This window comes from Thamnophis sirtalis, unplaced genomic scaffold (genome assembly GCF_051295495.1).
Source record: "Thamnophis sirtalis isolate CommonGarterSnake01/CBP01778 unplaced genomic scaffold, rThaSir2_p1.2 scaffold_3, whole genome shotgun sequence".
Taxonomy (NCBI): Eukaryota; Metazoa; Chordata; class Lepidosauria; order Squamata; family Natricidae; genus Thamnophis; species Thamnophis sirtalis.
This window is the reverse complement of record NW_028261383.1, coordinates 88,410,043-88,430,567: the sequence shown is the minus strand read 5'-3', so window position 1 is coordinate 88,430,567 and position 20,525 is coordinate 88,410,043. Positions and strand designations below refer to the sequence as shown.

Genomic DNA, 20,525 nt, shown 5'->3' with positions numbered 1-20,525 from the left:
TTTTCAGTGCTCCTGATCCTAACCAGTTCCAAGTTAGCTTTTGGTTAGCTTTGCCTTCAATACTTTCCAAGTATTGGCTATGCATAGCTTTGTTTTTCCAATTTTCAGCTCTCTTCTCAATTACTTCTTTCTTATATTCAGCTTTTGACTTAGTTGTCTTTAAAAGGCCTCCTTTATTTACTTCCTTAATCATTGGTTCTTCACTTTTCTGGATGTAATCATTCAAGCTGTGTTTTCCTTCTTCCACAGTCTGTTTTACTTGTAGGAGTCCTCGACTCCTACAAGTCTCCATAGTCTGTTTTACTTGTAGGAGTCCTCTGCTCTTGGCAGCTATAATTGGTCAACATCACTTTTAAGGTGCAAAGCATGATTCATTGTCATAAGCTTCCTTGTTTTTCTGTCCAAATTGTCCAACTCCATCTGGGTCCAGTCAATTATTCCTGCAGAGTATCGAATCACAGGTATAGTCCAGGTATTTATGGCTTTTATGATGTTTCCTCCACTCAATTTGGACTTTAACATCTTGCGAATTCGTCGAATGTACTTGGCTGAAGTTAATTCCTTGACTTTATTATGCATTAAGTCAGAGGCCTCTAAAATCTTCTTCTGGTTTTACTGCCTTTATCATTTCTTCATTCTCAAGTTCTATTCCATCATCTTCTATGACCTTGCCTGCTTTTGTTGCCATTGTTGTACATTTGTCAATTCCAAACGGCATATTATTATTGTTGTTTTTTAGTATTAGTAGTATTAGTATCAGTATTATTATACTGTATTCATTAAACATGAAACTCAGTCAACTGAACATTTAAAAATGTATCACCAATATTAACTTGCACTGATGGTTGATACAAGTTGCTGTCAGCATCCCAGGTATCGACCAAGTATTTTCTTAAAATATATGATATTATTATTATTATTATATACTTTATTCATTAAACATGAAACTCAAGTCAACTAAACATTCAAAAATGCATCACAAATACTATTGACTGGTGCTAATGGTTGATACAGGTTGCTGCCAGCGTCCTATGTTACCTTTTCTAAAAAGTTCTAACTATCCTCAGCAAACATTGTTTGGAAAAAGTGGGATTCTAAGATGTTTTTTCTTAATATACGTATGTAAATTTTGCCATTTGCTGAGCCTGGTAGTATTTCACTCTCAGTTAATGCATTTACCAGTAGTTGTTAATGATGATTTGTAAATGTTCACTATTCTTATTTTATTGTGATAGAGCTTCTTTAAAAACTATGATAACAGGAGACTTTAAGTTAATATCAGGCCCCTGCCAGAAAATTTATTTCTTAAAATAGTTTTATAGCAGTAAAATGTGTAGCTGTTTTGATAATTGCTGGCTTATTTTGCTATCAATTACTAGCTCAAACAATGATGCAGTCTTGTTTCGAATCATATAGGAGAGGAAGATGAGCAAATGGAAATTAGAAAGGCAATATTGTTGCCCTTTTCATTACACAGTGGTTGGATGAATATATTGCCTTCATACTACGTACCTGACAAGTCACATTAAAATGTCTGTAGTGTGTCTACCACTTGTATGATTGGGATTCATGTTTTCAAAAGCAAAAGAAATAAAAAATGAGCTTGCTTCAAAACAATTCAAAAGTGTTGCTTTTTTCCTCCCCCCCCCCAAAAGATAACCTCTAAACTTTTAAGAGCAACTTCTCTTCTAACAGAAATTGATTTATTCAAAAGCAAAATAATCATTGCGTAACAGTGCTAAAGCAAATACTGTAATTTCATATTTTAAAACAGATTTACTATATTTTAGTTATTATGACTCTTCTGTATCATGTCCATTTTGCCCAGGAGTTAAAATAGAAAAATGGTTTGCATTAAGACATAACTTACTAATTCACAGCCAGAAGGTGGTTTTAACAAGAACCATCTAATTTATAGTTCATATTAATAAGCATTCCTATTGCTAAATGGGAAATCCAAAAAATGTGTGCTCTAATCCGCTTTTACTATCAAGGGATAAAATATATCTAACCTCTTCAATAGCCACCTCAAAAAAAAAGGTTAGGATAAGACTGATGCTCTGCTGTCAGTGGGTCAAAACTTATAGCTTCCACTGATATCAGAAGAAAATATAGGTAGCTCAAGGATGAACTTTGGTGTTCTCTGAGCTCGGTTGCTTGATTACAGATGTAGGTAACATCAGTGCTAATGAATATGGCCTTGGTTCCTATTTATATGCAGTAGTTTGTGCCAGTACCTTATGTTCAGTACACCCCCCCACTAACATTGGCAGGTCATCCCTGCCCACAGTTCATCCCTGAGCTACTGTATATAAATAGGGAGCTAAGCCCACTTCACTAGCACTGATATTATCTTTGGTAATAAAATATCTGCTACCAAACAAAGTCAAGAGAACACTAGGGACTCCATTGGTGTTTGAGTATATTTCCAACTTTCTTTACCTTTCTTCCAACAACTTCAAGTAGACATTCTTCGCCTACAGACTCTTCCATATTAATGGACTGCAGTGGGTTGTTGTCACAGAGGACCTGAAGCCTGTATGATTCAGAAATGTTTCAATTTCTGAATGGGACTCTAGAGCTCAAGGACAGCTATATTGTCATTACTATTTATTTCGTGCAGTTTACTTTGGAATAGTTCAAATTTCACTCAGTCTGCACAGTTTTACATACATACGAGGTACATATAGAAGGCACAATTTCTTCTGTCACAAATGAAATTAACAATATTATGCTCTTTGAAGGTCAGCTCAACTGAAGAATGTGCATCTCATTTCTAGTTTATAAATGGTGTGCTTTGGCCATCTACAGATATGCACCTGTGGATATTGATCTGGCAAAGTGCCAAATTAGGAAATTTAGGAGTCAGTGTCATTGGGAAAAGGTATTTTTAATACAGTTGCTTTATTTTACAAAGGAAAAATATAAACTATTTTTGTTGTGGATTTCTTTTTTTGCCACCTACAAAGGGAAAAGCAACCATATGAAGACATTATCTTCTTTCCTACATAATGGATTAAGCTGTATGAATTTGATCAGAAAACAAAAAATATTCTCTCCTGAAAAGAACATGTGCTAAGCATATACCGTAACCCAGAGAGGCTATAGTTGGTGTTATCCTCTTAAATAATATCTGCTATATGACAAATGACATTGAATTACACCTCTTTCTTTCTTTCTTTCTTTCTTTCTTTCTCTTTCTTTCTTCACACCTGCAAACCAACTGCTCTTCCCCAAAATTGTATGTACTAAGCAGGGCTGTTGAAAAATGAACTGTTACCATTGTTCCACAGTTACTTTTTTTTCCCCTGACTCAGCCCCAAATCGAAGAATTTTCTTGAACCTTTTAATCTCATGGAACAATGGAATATTCCAAGAAAAAGTAGCTGTTATGGTGGAATATTCCATAAGAAAGAATGCCAGTTTCCCACAACGGAATCTTTTTTTTTTTTTGACATCATGAATGTGGTATTTCAGCAAAATAAACAGTTTAAGATCATAGACGCATTCTAGCAAAGTGCTCAGTGTTGACTTTTAACTTCGTTCTGGTAATCTGATATACAATTACTTCAGCTTCATTCGTGTCCCAAAGTTTTATTCAGTATAATTCTCTTAAGACTAACTGGGAATCAGTTCAATATATCTCCTTTTTGCTGTCGAAACTGTAATGGTTTCCATATGACTTGATTTCTGAGAAAAACACATAGAGAATATATTATCTTCCTGAGTTTTAATTGTTTTTGCCATCAGTCAGAACCAGTAATTGCTTGTCAGAGTTCTAGATATCTAAATAGTATTTGTCCTTTTCTAATCAATTCATATTTGGTACAAATTTAAAAATACGTTGTGAGAAACAGTGATGTAATTTATTTGTCTCATACTGGAACTAAATGAAAGGTTGCCTTCCTTAGTCTTTTGGGATTATGAAACTAACATACAGATGAAGCTTTAAAAGCGTCCTTTTGGGGAAGCTGAGTAAAAATCATGGTTATTCTGAAAGGCTACACTATAGGAAATGAAACAAGCATCATATTCTACTGCCTGTGTGATACAGAATGGAGGCTGGACAGGATATCTTCCACCCAACCACTTCTATTTACAACAAACCACATAATACTGGTTGCCAATCTTTCTTGAGTCACAATAATTGTTTCTGCCTGGAGTTCATAAGCAAGTTCCCCTCTACAAAGATTCAGCGCTGGGGTGGGTGGGTGATGCTTTTCTAAATGAATTCAGAAGCTCTTATTAAATTTCTTTGTCTCATCCTAGTATCTGTATGTCTGAGACAAAGTTTGGCTCAGGGTGAAAGTTGGGTGCCGCTATTTCTGCTTTTCGCTTTAATCCCTGTAGGAGAACTCTCTTTTTTTTTTCTGGGAGGAAGAACCATTGGCAGAGAATTTAGAAAAGGGTTTCTGTGATGATTCTAGCCAGGGGAATAGTTTCCAGACTTTAAACAGTTTCCAGGCTGTTTAAAGCAGGGGTGTCAAACTCAAGCCCCAGGGGCCAGATTCGGCCCACAATGTGCTTAGATCTGGCCCGCGGGGCCACTCTGAAGACAGTAAAGAACTGGTCCGTTGTGCTTCTGCCAGCGAAAACGGAGCGTGGGAGGACAGCATGTGGCTCTTCTGAGCTGCATTTTCGCTGGCAGAGAATTGCAGGAGGCCGTCACAGCCAAAAACAGAGCGTGGGCGCCCATTTTCACTGCCAGAGCACTTGGGCTGCCACAGGCGCCCCTGACATGAGTGTGGTTGAGCTGGCCACACCCACTCCGGGCACTCGAGGTCAACCACAACGGTGATGAAATTGAGTTTGACACTCCTGATTTAAAGGCTGTTCTATAGTGAGGGCAGTAACGGAAGTAGATGTATAATGCTGCTACTATGGGAACTCTCTTCCATCTTCCCCTAGTCAGAGAATGCTACTTAGGAACGCCTACTAAATATAATGATTTGAAAGCTTTACTACTATTCAGGGAACTAAGGTTTTGAACAAAACATCAAGTCATGAATTGCAAAAGCATAATCTTTTCAGAATTTTTTCTTTTCTTTTCATTTCTGGGTGCCAAACAAAATGCTTTGGAAAGCATGAATCATTATACTTCAACTGCAGTTCTAGGTTCCAGGAAAGTACAAGCTTCCTCTTTCAGTTGTTCCACTTTATGCGTGCATTTTCATAGAGCCTTGGCAGTGAAAGGAGGAGGAGGAGGGTTTCTCATTATGATAAGTTGCTAAATAACCTGCAGATAAAGAACCTGTAATTATTATTCTTTGGTGTGTTGTCGTTATTCCTGGCATTACAACCAGATGACAGATTTTAGTCTTAATAAAATCCCCACATATTCTCAGATTCCAATTGTGCAGTGTACAATTCAATACAGATAATTGCTTTTCTAGGGGGAAAAAGCTTAAAGGAAATAAAACCTGAATGTTCTTTGGAAGGAGAGATACTGAAGCTGAAACTTAAATACTTTGGCCACCTAATGGGAAGAGACAACTCATTGCAAAAGATCCAGATGTTGGGTAACATAGAAGGCAGAGTGATGGCAGAGGACAAGATGGTTAGTATTACCAAAACAGTGAACATGAGTTTGGGCAGATTCCAGGAGAGAGTGGAGGATAGGAGTGCCTGTCATGCTGTGGTCCATGAGGTGGCAAAAAGTCAGGCACCACTTAGTAAAAGGAAAACAATGGAAAAACCACACAGTTCTTTGAAAATACGGTAATGAGACAAATATGTCGTGTGTGGGAACGCTAACTTATCTCATATCTAACTTTTGTAAGCAAAGTTGTCACGGGATGTTAAATGTGTCCATTCATTGTGAAACCATCTTCTGTTTGTTTAAAGGAATTCAATAAATTGATCTTTGGGGAAATTTGCAACAAGATTAAGATGTAGGTTTTTTTTTTTTAATGGATTAAAGATGTTCAAATATTCAAATGGCTACAATTATTGTCCTTTATTGGTAAACATGTTCAGTTATTATATTTTTTCTTGAAATGCTTCCCATACTATGCTTTGAGCTGTCTTTGATGTGAGAAGCAATGCACAAATTAACCGAATAAGTATCTAAATAAAAGCTATTTCTTAACCTTTATTGTTTTAAATTGATAAAAGTTACGTTAAAGAAGTTCATAGGAAATAATGACCGGCCATGCAGAAAGAGAGGAAATGAAGCAGAATGCAAAATATTATTTTAATAAATAATGATTTGGTATTATTTGAAACCTCCCAACACATGGATTATTAAACAAATCAACCTAGAGTTACTACCTGAGGCCCAAATTATCCTACTTCTAATACATTAGACTAGAGCTGGAAGGGATCTTGTAGGCCATGTAGTCCAACCCTCTGCTCAAGCCAGAGATCCTATACCAGGAGTGTTAAACTCGATTTCATTGACGCCACATCAGGGTTGTGTTTGACCTCAGGGGGCAGGGGTGGGCGTGGCCAACTCCACATCACTTGTTTCAGGGACACCTGTGGTGGCCCAAGCACTCTGCCGGTGAAAATGGAGCTCAGGAGGGACACGCACGGCTCTCCCGAGATCCATTTTCACTGGCAGAGGGTTGCAGGAGGCCATCACAGCCTAAAACAGAGCTTGGGAAGGCCCTCCTGAGCTCTGTTTTCACTGGCAGAGGCATCACGGGCCAGTCGTTCACTGTTTCCAGGGCAGCCCCATGGGCCTGATCTAAGGGCCTTGAGTTTGACATCCCCGTCCTATACCATTTCAGACAAGTAGCTGTCCAGTCTCTTTTTAAATATCTCCATTGATGAAGTACCTACAACTCTGAAGGCAAGCTGTTTCGCTGGTTAATTGTTCTATTACAAAGTTTCTCCTTAATTCCAGGTTGCTTCTCTCTTTGATTAGTTTCCATCCATTTTTTCTTGAGGAAATCAACTAAGGTTATGGCTCTCTGGAGAAGACTCTACTGCCTGGAAAGGCAGAAGGAAGGAAAAAGTGGACGGCCAGCTCAAGGTGGGTGGTTTCATTTACAGAAGTGACACGTGTCCCAGAAGTGCTTTTTTTCAGCTCTGCTGAAGAAGCTTCTTGGATGAGAAGAGAAACATCTTCAAAGAAAAACCAGAAAGTCCAATGGCCTCTTGAAAAACAAAAGCACCTTTTGGGCAACCATGACCTGGATGACTAAGAATCTCCATAGACACGAGAAGCTATGGCTGCATTTTGGGGAGACCTGAAAAACACGAGGGAAAGATAGCTATAGAGAACATCTATCTAGGAGTCGACACCAGTTTGATGATACATCATCAATCACCCCCTTCCCTACCTCCCTTTGGCACTAAGCGCCTGTCGAGGCATCTTCACGCCTTCATCCACCACTAGGTGGCCTAGTGGGCAACGAGACAAACGAAGACGGACGGACGAGAGCAATTCAAGCCTTGGAATTCATTCTGCTCGCTCTTGAGAATAGAAGGGGAGCTCCAACCCTTCTGCGAACGGCTGCCAGCCTGCCTGCCCGCCAAGCTAAACAGAATCATTCTATTACTTTTACGCCGGACGAGAAAACCCTTCTGCGGCATTTTTACTCCTTCCTCGAGAAGGGAAGCATCACGTCGGGCGGCAGACGTTTCCAGTGCCCGGAAACTCGCCTCTTCCTGCCTGAACGCAAGACGACCTTCACGCTGGAGTGTGCGAAGGGCTTCCTGCCCCTTTGACCCACCGAGCCGGGCAGGTGATTTTCGAAGGGAGAGGGCTGGCGCGGAGGGAGCGAAGGGGCCGGTTCTGAGCTGGAGGGACGCTTGAACATTACCCTCGAAGTCCGTCACTCTTCCTCCAAGGATACAGCCATGGGAGCCTTTATCTCCGGCAACTAACTTGGGTAAGTTAAGTCAGTAGGTAGCAATGATTTCCTTCCCCTTTGATTCGGATTGCTGTGCAATTTCGGGGTAAGCCGAAACTGGTGTCGGGAGTTCTTAGCCATTCAGGGTGAACTACAGTAAATTTTCGACGGCTTGGTGGATCTTTAAAAAAAAAACAACCCCAACCGATTTCTTGTTTTTAGAGCTTTGGCACTTCCTTTCCCACTTGCACGGTTGACATTTCTCATCCATTTGAGTCGTTTCTCTATTTTTCGGTTCCAGGGGAAACTCCACATGGTTAAAAAAAAAATCCTTTGCCATTTGGTCTGCTTTTCATAAGTTCCCTTTTCAGGTTTGAGAGTCATCTTTCTCAGATAGGGTTGTCAGTAATTTCATTTGGCTGCCTTTAAACAAGCTTTCTAAGCTATTGTATTTCCAGGAGGTGTTCTCCCCCCACCCCAGATGAGCCTTTGAGACATACAGGCCTTGAGGCATATAGGTGAAATGACATGTTGATGCAGTCTTTGAATGCTGGATTACCGCTACTTTGTTTCCTCTTTTCTAAAGAACATTCTTGATGAAACTTCTTCCTGAAAGCCCTTAACATATATCCAATTTACGCTTTACAAATATATCCAGTTATTTGTGCTTAGTTGCCAGCTTTGTGCTTTCTTTCTCTTCATAGCACTTAGCTGTGGGATGACTGAAAATGTGTTTCGGGAGGCATTGTAGGAGAGCTGTGTTAGCATAAATCAGGAGGAGTCTGATTGCAATTTTTCTGACTAACAAATTTTATACACATACAGTGATTAGAAGGATGTGGAGGCGAAGGAGAAAAGAGCGGGAGACAGGTTGATTATGCAGAGACAAATTACAAATACTTTTATCACTTGAGATGTCTTTTGTTGTAGCAATAAGTATCTATTGTAATATGTTAAAACTCATTAAGTTCAATGAGGCCTTTGAGAAAGTCTTAAACCTTCTGATGTATGTAAGCTCAATCATTTCACTGATGCTGTTAAAGTCTATTTTTTTTTTCAAAATAGTCATTTGAAATCCACAGTAGAGGGGTTGGGGCGGTTGAATCACTGAAATTCCTTTGTCCTTGTTTTGAATCTGATGTCAAACTTGTACCCATTTATTCTTTTCTCCAAGGTTTATCCTGTTTGTCTTACATATGGGGTGTTGCTGAAATATTATGACAAGTATAAGATGATCAACATGTCATGGCTCTTCTAATCTTGTGTATGCTTCGTCCTGTGTTGGTGCTGTTGGGGGACATATATTGATTTGACCAAATAAAATTTGTAGAAAATATAAGATTCCTTCCATGGTTCAGAAGGCAATTTGACTGTTGACTTGCTTTCACGGCCCACTTTGGATTCTTTTGCAGTCTGAGTTATTCATGTGTACAGTGAGAATAAGTTTCCAGGGATTGCTATGGGGGTAAGCAGAAGGAAAAAATATTTATTTTGTGAAGTTTTGATAATTCGTGAGAAGAAGTCCCTTGAGGTCCTTTCTCACTTGGATCTTTATGGTAGCATTGTGTAGAAGTTGTCCTTGTGATTGGAGAAAGTCAGGAATATGTCCCTCTCCATTAGTTTAAGACTTGGCTATGACAATTTTTTTTCTCTAGCATTTGCTAGAATTGCTAGAGAAAGAGACATGTTTCTAATTGCTTCATTATTAGGATGCTTGGCAGCAATTTGGTTTCCAGTATGAGTATGCTCTTTCTTCTGTGCTGCTTCTTTCTAAGATAGAGTGAGCTACTTTGGACAATATCTGAACTAGACAACCATGCTATTTATGTCAAAGCAAGTAACCATAACCTGGTCAGCTCTGAAGAAAGAGGTGAGGTCAAAAGAACAACAGGGATGGGCCAGCAGCAGTTTCATAAGCAATGTGACAAATGTTTCCCATAAAGGCAGATCTTTTTAAGAAGAAAAAAGCACCTTATATTTAATGCATATTTAATGTGTGTATATGTACATGTACATCTATATTTGTTCTCTAATATGTAGGTAAGCCAAACACATGCCCTCCATACCAGATGTTAGACATCAGCTCTCAGAATTCCCCACCGAACAAGGCCATTTCTAAGAATTCAGGGAATTTAAATCCATAAATCTGCAGCTATAATCCTTACAATCCTCTACCACATTTTTCTATTCAATTAACAAAATATCTTTGATGAGTTATTTTTCTTTAATTCTTAGTTTTGCAGTTCTAATATTATTTAGCAGTGGATTATATTCATTTACCCTTCACTAAATTGCAGCAGCAACTCAGGGGGATATTAGTTTTTTTTCTCTCCTACTGGATGTTCTTAGCTTCTTTTTGCTTGCATCTCCATAAAGAAGACCTCTGAAAATGGGCCATAGTTCCCATCTTGCACTGGTTTTGGTGTTTATAAGAGCCCTAAAAATAGTTGGCTCGTCACAACCATTGTAGTTTGCAAAACACGATTTTTAAACTAGCCAATTTCAGTTTCTTTGAGAAACTGTGCTTACGTAAGTTATGGCTTAACATGTGTTAAGCAGCACAGATGATTTTAGAATCAGTAATGGAGATGGATAAAAATAACATTTTCTCATACCACAGGATATGTAAGCTTTATTTTTGTTTTGCATACTTTATTTTGACCTCAAGAGTAGATATCATATCAGAATATCTGAGTAACTGGCATGAATGGGGTAAAAAAGAGTTTAGAGGTAGTTCCCACAAGGACAGATTAAAGATCTTCTGTAACTTGAAATGATATGCTAAATGTACTAAATTATTTAAAGGACTGTCACAATGAAGATACGCTACCTTATGTTCTGTTGTTCTTAAGCATTAGACCCAAAGTGATGTCTTCTTGGCAACAAATGAAGGGAAAGTCCATAGATGAAACTTTAACAAAAAATATCAGCTGCTTGGCAGTAGAACATTATACTTGTGGGATAGGAAACTTTTGTTCATTAGAGGATTTTTAAGGAAAGCACAATACTACAATGGTAGAATTTCTACTACTTCAAAATATGGGTTTACATTACTATTGAGGATCAGTGCTATCTCTAAGATTCTATTAGGAATAGACCTAAATCTGATCTTGAAGTTAGTTCTAGTCTATCAATACATATAAGGGCTAAAGAACTCCAAATAGCCATTAGATGAAGCAAAGAAATGTAGACATTCCTGTTTGCTATTGTCAATTTATTATTTATTATATAACAGTCTGTTGTTCGCTCATTTTTGCCCTCCCCAGCCCCCAGAAACTCTATAAGCCTCCTAAAGGCTATGCACAGCCATTTTGGTGAAGGGGCAGGGTTTTAGGAGGCCAAAAATGCTGTATTCAGTGTATAAGACGCACACAGATTTTCAGCCTCTTTTTGGAGGGAAAAAGGTGTGTCATAGTCCGAAAAATACAGTAACTGAACCCTTTTTAATTAGGGTTCAGGTCTGGATATGAGACAGAAAGGGCATTAGTTGCTCTTTTGGATGATCTCTATCCTTGCTATGCTATACCCTCTCTACTTGACCTCTGAGTGACCTTCTATATCATGGTTGGGAGTGGGAAGGGTGTTCTGTGTTACCCTAGTTCACTTTTCTCCTCTGTGGACCCTCTCAGATGGTAAGAAGTCCAGTCTTTGTCCTCTGTTTTGTGGGGTCCTTTAGGGCTTGGCACTTTCTCTGCTTCTGTTTACATGAAGCCATTGGGTGATATCATCTGCCGACCAAAAGTTGAGATATCATCAATATGCTGATGACATCCATCTATGTCTTGGCCCATGGTGAGCTAAGTGATGCCATGACATCCCTCTCGTAATGCTTGGAGGCTGGATGGGGAGCAACAGACTGAAACGAAACCCTGGCAAGGACAAATGGCTCTGGGTTTGGGGGACTTTGGTCCATGAACAATTGCCATCTCTGCTCTTGGATGGGTGGCACCATGCCAGACAGATCCAATATATATTATGGAGGTTCTCTTAGATTCATGACTCCTTTACAAGGAACAGGTGGCAGTTGTGGCCAGGAGGGCCTTTGTGCAACGGTGGGTTATGCACCAGCTATGCCCTTTCCTAGATGAACAATCCCTGCTCACAGCCATTCCTGCCCTAGTCATCTCCCACCTTGATCACTGTAACCCACTGTGCATGAGGCTGCCTTTGAAAAGTGTCTGGAAACTTCAATTGGTTCAAAATGCAGCAGTTTGGATGGTTTTGTGCAGGCCTACGTGTGCACATGTGTCATCTCTCCTGCAGGAGCTGAATTGGTTGTTCCCAGGTCCAGTTAAAGTGTTGATTGCCACCTTTAAAGCCCTGCATGGCTTGGGACCACGGTATTTAAAGGGCCACCTTTTCCCGATCACATCTACCCAACCCACCAGCATAGGAAGGCAGGGAATGCCACAGCTCCCCAATCTTAAGGAGGTATATCTATTGGGGCCAAGAAGAAGGGCCTTCTCCCTGGTGGCTCCCTATCTGTGGAACATCATTCCCCGAAGAGATAAGATTGGTCCCTACTTTGACACTTATTTGAGTGTGGCTTATTTGACTGATGTTGTTTAGGGCAGGGCGGGGTGTGTGTGTGTTGCTTTTTATTGTTTATATATTGGGGTTTTATCTTTGTAAGCCACCCAGAGTCCTGGGAGTGAATTGGGCAGTCATATAAATTTTCTTAAATAAATAACTAAATTCGTATTGCTCCTTGTTGGTTGCTATTATCAACCTACCCACCTTCCTAGTTCTGAATAATTTTGTAACTATAACTCAGCACATGTGCACCCCCTTTTAAAATCCTAGTAACGGGTATAGAAGCGCTCTAGAAATAACCATATGTACAAAGATTGGGCAGCAAGGCTTCCATATTCTCGTTTCACCTACAAGGACTTTGTAGAGAAACTTGGATTCAAATTAAATTTATTTCTAGGGCAACTTTTGACAAATCTATAGAAAACACTGAGCTGTTGACTGTAAAAAGTATGAATCTGAGCAACAGATTAAGCATAACTGCCTTGACATGCTAATATAGCAGTGCATTCCTAATAGTTGTTAAAATGACTTTGTTAAACCACAACAAATGAGTAGATAGTTGTTAACATGGTCAATTAATAATCTTCTGAGACGTGAAAAAAATGCTCCTTATTAAATATGAGAAATCGAAGTAGGACGTTTATTCGATTTGGGGTTTGCTTGCAGACTTCTTACAAAATGCCTATGTTTTAACAAGTCATCTCTTTGAGGCATGAAGATGGGTGTAGCTGGCCTTTGAATCCACACAAACTTTGATGTAACAATGTTATCTTTGATCTTGATTACTTAAGAAAATCTTTATCTTGACTCCAGTTTAACCTGCTCATTCTGACGTCAAAGTCACAACAGGCTCCTGTCAAGTCTGGAGAAGAAATTGCAAAAGTGGTGTCAAATTAGTCAGTTTGGAGCTAAAAAGTGGGAGGAGAGGGGTTAAAGGAATTTGTATCCAGGTCTCCTTTCATATCTGTTAAGCCAATTACATCTTAATCAAACATGATTTATTGTATGCCTTTTCTTGGATTTATGGGCCAATCAGATCCAAATCCATTTAAATTGATAGAAGATTCCAGTGCAAAGCAAAACCTTAACTATTAATCACGTAGCATGCAGCTGTCCATTGTGTATTTCTTTTCTATAGCCTAAATGTACAGGGTCCTGGCATGGATCAGGATTACCATAAGCAAGGAGAGAAGTTTCAAAAAGAGAGAAAAGCTTCTGTTAGCAAAAGTGCCTGTTGAGGACACAGGGGATAAAGAGGGAACCGACAAAATGTGCATCACGACACAAAACCAGGTGACCTACATCTTTGCTTGAAAAGGAGGTTGTAAATGCAAGAAGAGCAGACACTTGCATTGTGATCTGTCACCATTTTTGTGTCATCAGAATTTGTAGAGGACTTAGATAAACCAACATGTGTTGCTTTATTTGTGACGTCAGTGCAGATACAAAAATCCGAGGATCCTAGAAGTAATATCTATATTATTGTACAATGAGTAATAATTATGAGTAATTGTGCATAGGATTACAGTATGAATTAAAGTAGTTCATTTATAAATTATTCCTGACATGGGAAACGTCCAGAGACTAGTGTTAAGTCATTATTATAATGGTTGAGTAAATTAGATCACTTAGACAAGACGTTGTTCCCTGTAAGGGCTGCAGTAATATTTTTCACTGGAAACTAAGCCTATTATATTTGTGTTCCCTAATATTCTAACTTATCCTTCCAAACAGTTGTAAGTTCTTGTTAACATTTTCTTGCTATCTTTTTTCATCAACTTAGTAAATTTTAAGCTCAGCTTAAAAAATGAGATCTCTCTCAGAAATGCTTGGGGTTAAAATCAGGATATATATATATATATAACCTGATAACGGATAAGAGCCTGTGGCCTAATGGCTAAGAAGTTTGCCTAGTATGCAATATAGCCCAGGTTCAAATCCCAATAAGGGTATGGCTAGCTGATGAGAGCTAAATAGCTTGAAATAGGTCTATACTAGTCTCCCTTTATTTATTTATCAGCACAAATACAACAACATATATATATATATATATATATATATATATATATATATATATATATATATATATATATATATATATATATATATATATATATATATATATATATATATATGTTGTTGTTTATATATATATAAAATTAAATAATCAATTACTTATTGAATAGGTTGGGGAAAGCTACCTCCTAAGACATGTTTGCTAAAATATTGTTGTTGTTTTTTTAAAAAAATACAAAACTCTGAGCCATAAAACAGAGTCTGATATCAATTTTTATATCTATGCCCTCATTTTTTGACATTTTTTCAGCCGTCAAGAGACAAGGTATATGTGATGGGGACACTGCAGAATTCAGTTTTAAATGAGTGATGAGTTGGAAGGGGTAAAATATTGTGCTGAGCATATTAAAAGCTCAGTTGCCTCATTTAATTAATCTGAAGTAAATTAATTTGAAGTAATATGTTTTAAAGATGGGAGTACATAAAAATACAATAAACCATTAAAAAAAAACCTGGACAGTGAATAAGTAGATGTTTATATTTCAGTCCATGCATGTTTGAAAATTGCAATCTCTACATAAGAATAAAGTTCATTGAAGTCAAAAGGATTTACTTTGAATAAATATATATGCTTATACTGTTCACATAATTTTCCAGAAATGACATTTATTTAATTCAGTGCTTACATTTCCTGTATATGGATTTAGTTTCACCCTACATTTTAAAACTGCTTTCTTCTGCAATATCTTTAAATAATGTAGTTCACTTAATTAAAAAAATATTCTTTCTATTAGTTGAGAATTCATATTCACACCTGCTAATTTTTGTACAGAGAAAGACTTTAAAGAAAATTTTTAAAGAGAAGTTGCAGTTAAAGTAGCAGGAATACTTATTCTTCTCCCTCAAGGTGATTCTCGCATACTATTGCATCTAGCTAGGAGTAGTGTCACAGTTTATAAATCTAGAGTATCAGACAATTTTCTATAGGGTGACTGATAGTAGGAAGGGCTAGTATTGTTTGTGCTCTTGAGAAGGCAATGATTGAATGTTCTGAAATACGTTTTATTCATGGATTTCAAGATGACCACCATTTCTGTGCCTCTCTTTAAGACAAAATTTGCAGATCTATTCAGATATTGAGATGGTGTGGATGCAGTCATGGTTATATGTATCTGAGTCAAGGAGTCACATAAAACTGCTGATCACTAGTTTGCCCTTTGTAGCACTAATGAGCACAGGGAGTTGCCAGCCAATCAGTGCTCACTTTTCATCCTTTCAAGTTGACTAATAGCTGAGTGCATTGGCCTTTGTTTCAATGGATCATGGCTAAAAATATCCTTCCTCCCTATCACAAGAAAAAAAATGATGCAAAGAAAAATGTATATGTATTTCTGTGCATGTATTTGTAAACATTCCTTGGTGTGCAAAAAAGTTGGAAGAGAAACTATGCAAGAAGGGATAAATAGTTATCTGTTTCTACTATTCCCATGTTCTTTAAATTTATTTTTATTTATTTTTATCCAGCCTTTATTATTTTTTTCTATATATATAAAATGTCTGTGGGTGGGTGGGTGTGTTCCAGCATAACTCTCGAACGCCTCAAGCAATTTCAACCAAACTTGGTACACAGATTACTTACTCTTTGGAAACAAATACTATGGGGTAAGATACCCCTAACACCCCTCGGTTAGGGAGGATGTTCTATTCCGATACAGCCTGTTGTACCTTAAAATGGATTCTACCATACTGCCTTAAAATGGCTTCTACTGAACAGTGCTATGGAGTTGCCATGCTAACAGCTTCACAGTACTCCACAAGGGGGCTCCCTCCGGTAAGGGGGGAAAGCCAACATTAGAAATTGTGGTAACGTTCATGGAAGGAGGGTTGGGATAAATAAATACCTGAGCAATTCCAGATTATCAGCTAATTATAAATAAAACAGTCAACCTGCATAATATACCATTTTTCTCCAAACAACAACGCTGTTGCCCCTGAGGGCAATGTTGCTTCCCATCAGATTATAAAACCAAAGGCTAATTAAGGTCATAATTACACATAGTAAATACTTTTACAACATAGTTTATTGTATAGTATCAGAGTACATGATTTTCCATTCCCCCAAAGGTTCTCCTGTTGAAAAGAATAGTTAGTACTTGTTTAGTATATAGAGTAGAGAGCCCGATTAAGGCATCATGCTAGAAACTAGGGGACCGGGAATTCTAGGCTTGCCTTAGGAACAAGGCAACCTTGGACCAGTCATTTTGACTCAGCCCTAAGAAAGAACACTTTGCCAGGAAAACTTCTTGGATTTGTCTGGACAGTCTCTGAGAATTGGACATAATTGAATGGAAGAAAAATAAAATAAGAATATAAACAGCAACCCAACTTTAAAAGCTGCTTTTCTGTCATTATGTCATATATCCTATCCTTCTATACATTCAGCTTGCCTGATGATATCCAACACATGAATGCCAGCCTCCATAAAAAGGGAGAAATGTGGACATTCTGATATGAACAGCATCCGTTTTATCTTACAATATGCAAATGGATTTCTTTGTTTATTTAGCCTATGTGCATCCCATCCTCCATACAAGGAACACAACATTGTTAGGTAGTTCAGAAAGATAATGATGATCATGGATTTGTGTATAGCTTTTAATATTTATGTAGGCTCACCTTCTGACTTCCGGATACATTGGACTTGAATACTGTATCTCCAAGTGGTATGAACAAACAAAGATACTGGCCAAATTCTAGAATTCCAACATTTTTGGAGAGCAGCATATTGAGGACATCTGGTTTACAAAAATGTTTTAGGAAGTCAAATAGCAAATTACATCAAATTCCATATGGTATAAGGGCAGGTGTCTATCCTCAAAGTGATCTATTCCATTAGGTTCGTATAACCTTGCTGGCACAAACTGGATATTTTTATTTTTAATGATTTAATTCTACAAACACTTATATGAATATATAAATAGAGGTGAAAATGTATGTAAGATTTCTGAGAAATGTTCTAATCTGCTTTAAAAGAAGCCCCAGTACTGCTGTGTCTACTGTAGTTTAGTTAGTTTAGTTTAGTTTTAATAGATTTGTATGCTGCCCAATCCCGAAGGACTCCAGGCGGCTTACATAAAAAAAAGTTTAAAAAACAAAATACTAAAAAAGTTAAAATACAAACAGAGCAAATTAAAAAGGACACAACATACACTCAATGTTAATGGAGCTGAAGCTCAATCAGAGATCAGCAGCCCCAGGCCTGCCGGAACAGCCAGGTCTTAACAGACTTTCGGAAGGCCGAGAGAGTAGGGAGGGTCCGGATTTCAGGGGGTAGATCGTTCCATAGGGCCGGGGCAGCTACAGAGAAGGCTCTCCCCCGAGGAGCCGCCAGACGACATTGTGTAGTCGACGGCACCCGGAGAAGGCCCACCCTGTGCGATCTTATTGGTCGCTGGGAGGTATATTGCAGGAGGCGGTCACGGAGATATCCAGGTCCTAGGCCATGTAGGGCTTTAAAGGTGATAACCAGCACCTTGAAGCATGTTCGGAGACTAATAGGGAGCCAGTGCAGCTCACAGAGGATAGGTGTAACATGGGTGTACCTAGGTACACCCAGTATCGCTCGCGTGGCTGCATTCTGGACCAATTGTAGTCTCTGAACACTTTTCAAGGGCAGCCCCATGTAGAGCTGTAGAGGAAAGAAAAGACTCAATGAGGGAGATGGGCAATTAAGAAGTTTGATATATAAATATAAATTTATGTTATAAGAGCCATGAAGACATAGTGGTTAGAATGCAGTATTGCAGGCTAATTCCACTGACTGCCAACTGCCAGCAGTTCGGTAGTTTGAGTCTCACCAGCTCAAGGTTGACTCAGCCTTCCATCTTTCCGAGATTGGTAAAATGAGGACACAGATCGTTGGGGAGAATATGCTGACTCTGTAAAGCACTGTGAAATGGTATATGTGTCAGTGTTATTGCTATTGCTAAATAAAAATATATATGCTTATTTGAACTTCCATGGATTAACTGAACCATCACAGTCAATGATGAGGATTGCTGGATGTTACAACTCAGCAGCCTCTGGAGGACCATAACTTGTTTTGCTTTGTTTCTTGTCTAGTTGATAACTTTTCTTCCCTTTTTCTTCCCTTAGGGAAGAACTCTGGAAGATGATGGGTAACTCGGAGAGCATGGAATCTACCCAACTCGTCCTTCCGAAGCACATTCTGGACATTTGGGCCATTGTCTTAATCATCCTGGGTACCATTGTCATCATGACTTTACTAGTATTGTGCCCAGCAACAACGGTGATTATTTATAGGGTTTGGACACACCCTATGCATCATAATGGTGCCGAGTGATGGCCCCCTTTGTCACTGTTTGGACTCTGCTTTTGAGGAACACAGGCAATAGGAAAAGCAGCCGAATTATCTGGCAATTTTCAAGATTAGGTTGAGCCCTGAACAGGCATTGGTAAATTGTCAGCAAAGATATGGTAGCAACACATCTGCTGTCAGCATGTGATAAGAAGGCTACAGCTCACAAAAAGTATCTTTTGAGTGCCTGGTTATCTATTTGGCTTATGTCCACAGAACATTACATCCTGGACTTTATCCCCACTTGTGGAATGGGCTAAACTGCTACAGAATTCCAGATCCTTCCAGTTTTGATTTCTGGTCTGTGTACTTCATTCAAAATGAGCCTTCGTGTTTACCAAGCAAACTATTCCAAGGGAACAAGGAGATGGCAGAATCACAGTGCTGAAGAGGACACCTTTAGTAAAATTTAAATTGTGGCTGCTTTGCATAAACAATTTGCTTTATCTGATCTAGACAATCTTCATTCCACACAAATCAGATGAGATGAAGAGCTAGAAGTCTTGGCTAATAAATTTGCCGTCCATCTTTTCTCCCAGTACCCTCTGTTTCCAGCAGCACCTGTTAAAGAGGATTAAAAGGGAGAAATGAGAAGTCAGCAGATAAGTGACTTGTGGAAATCATATTTGGTATCTACTGCAGTTGAACACTACATTCAGAATGGGAGGTTTATTTTAAAGAAATTAAATGAACATAATATAGGGAAAGAGAAGGGAGAGGCTAAGATTCTAGAAATTTTTTTTTACTGTCAGGGATTGGTGTAGGATGTGACCATGAGAAAATAAAATTTAAAAAACCTTTCCATTTGTGAAGCTAGATTTCGTGATAGGAAGGTCTATCTCAAAACATATTTTACAGTCATTGTGCTATACAAGTAGTAGTATGATGGAGGGTTTTTTATTATTATTTTTAGGAGATTGATTTCAGTCATCAAACCTTTTAAAAATATGTTCTCTTTTTAGTAATTGGCTTCTTAGAAATGCCACAGTAGCTTCCTTCAAATGGTTGAAACAAAATCATTCAGATTTCTTGGGGACAGCCAGTACACATTTCATTTACCTAATAATTTGCATTTTCAAGGACCAGGCAATGTAATGCCCTTTCTTTTTCTCCCATAGTTAACCCTGTCAGGAATGAACACATTCAAGTCACACTTGTTTTCCATTCCCTTGTTCAGTAGAGCTGGTAGTGTCTCATCTGCAGAGGCTATTAGACCTCTTAAGATCTATAGAGAACAGAAAAATGTAGCAGGGATTTTGGTTCAGGTCTTGAAATGTTTTGGTAGGTGAAAAATACTGCAGCGTTTAATAAATGACACAATCAATACTCATATACATACCAACTGACACTGAATTCATTTCCAGTCAACATACCATGAGAAAATTGTTATATTAAATTACAGTATTATACAATGCCGTGTAAATAAACTGTATTGGTGCCTGACTCTGAATTTTGATGTTTGAATATTGGATTCCTTCTTCCTGTTTGGCCTTGAAGTATCTTATAGTATTCTCGTATTTTATTGTGTAACTTCATATTATTCTAGCCCTCCCTTATCTATTTGGTCAAGCTTAAAACCTCTCAAAGGAAACTAAATTCATAATGCAAACTTGTGGTGTTGCCTATTTTACATTATATGATTTTCACCAATTGCCCTGGAAGCAGGAAATATATATATACATATGTACGCCCAAAATGTGTTTTAAATGCCAATTGAAAACAGATAGTGCTAGGAAGAAATTTATCAGTAATTGATGGACACTTGAGATTAGAATCTTGTGAGGGTACAAGAGTTTAGG

The 20,525-nt window shown here is 38.3% G+C and overlaps 1 protein-coding gene across 1 annotated transcript; it reads left to right on the top strand.

Moving 5' to 3' along the window:
* Positions 1–7,371: 7,371 nt before the first annotated feature.
* Positions 7,372–20,176, top strand: SMIM3 (small integral membrane protein 3). The gene is made up of 2 exons (XM_014058800.2): positions 7,372–7,838; positions 18,504–20,176. The coding sequence occupies exon 2, from the start codon at positions 18,520–18,522 to the stop codon at positions 18,709–18,711; it is 192 nt and encodes a 63-aa protein (XP_013914275.1). The 5' UTR covers positions 7,372–7,838; positions 18,504–18,519; the 3' UTR covers positions 18,712–20,176.
* Positions 20,177–20,525: the final 349 nt, after the last annotated feature.

Excerpts from the sequence above, each read along its gene's own strand:
- SMIM3 (XM_014058800.2), top strand. The coding sequence starts at position 18,520 with ATGATGGGTAACTCGGAGAGCATGGAATCTACCCAACTCGTCCTTCCG.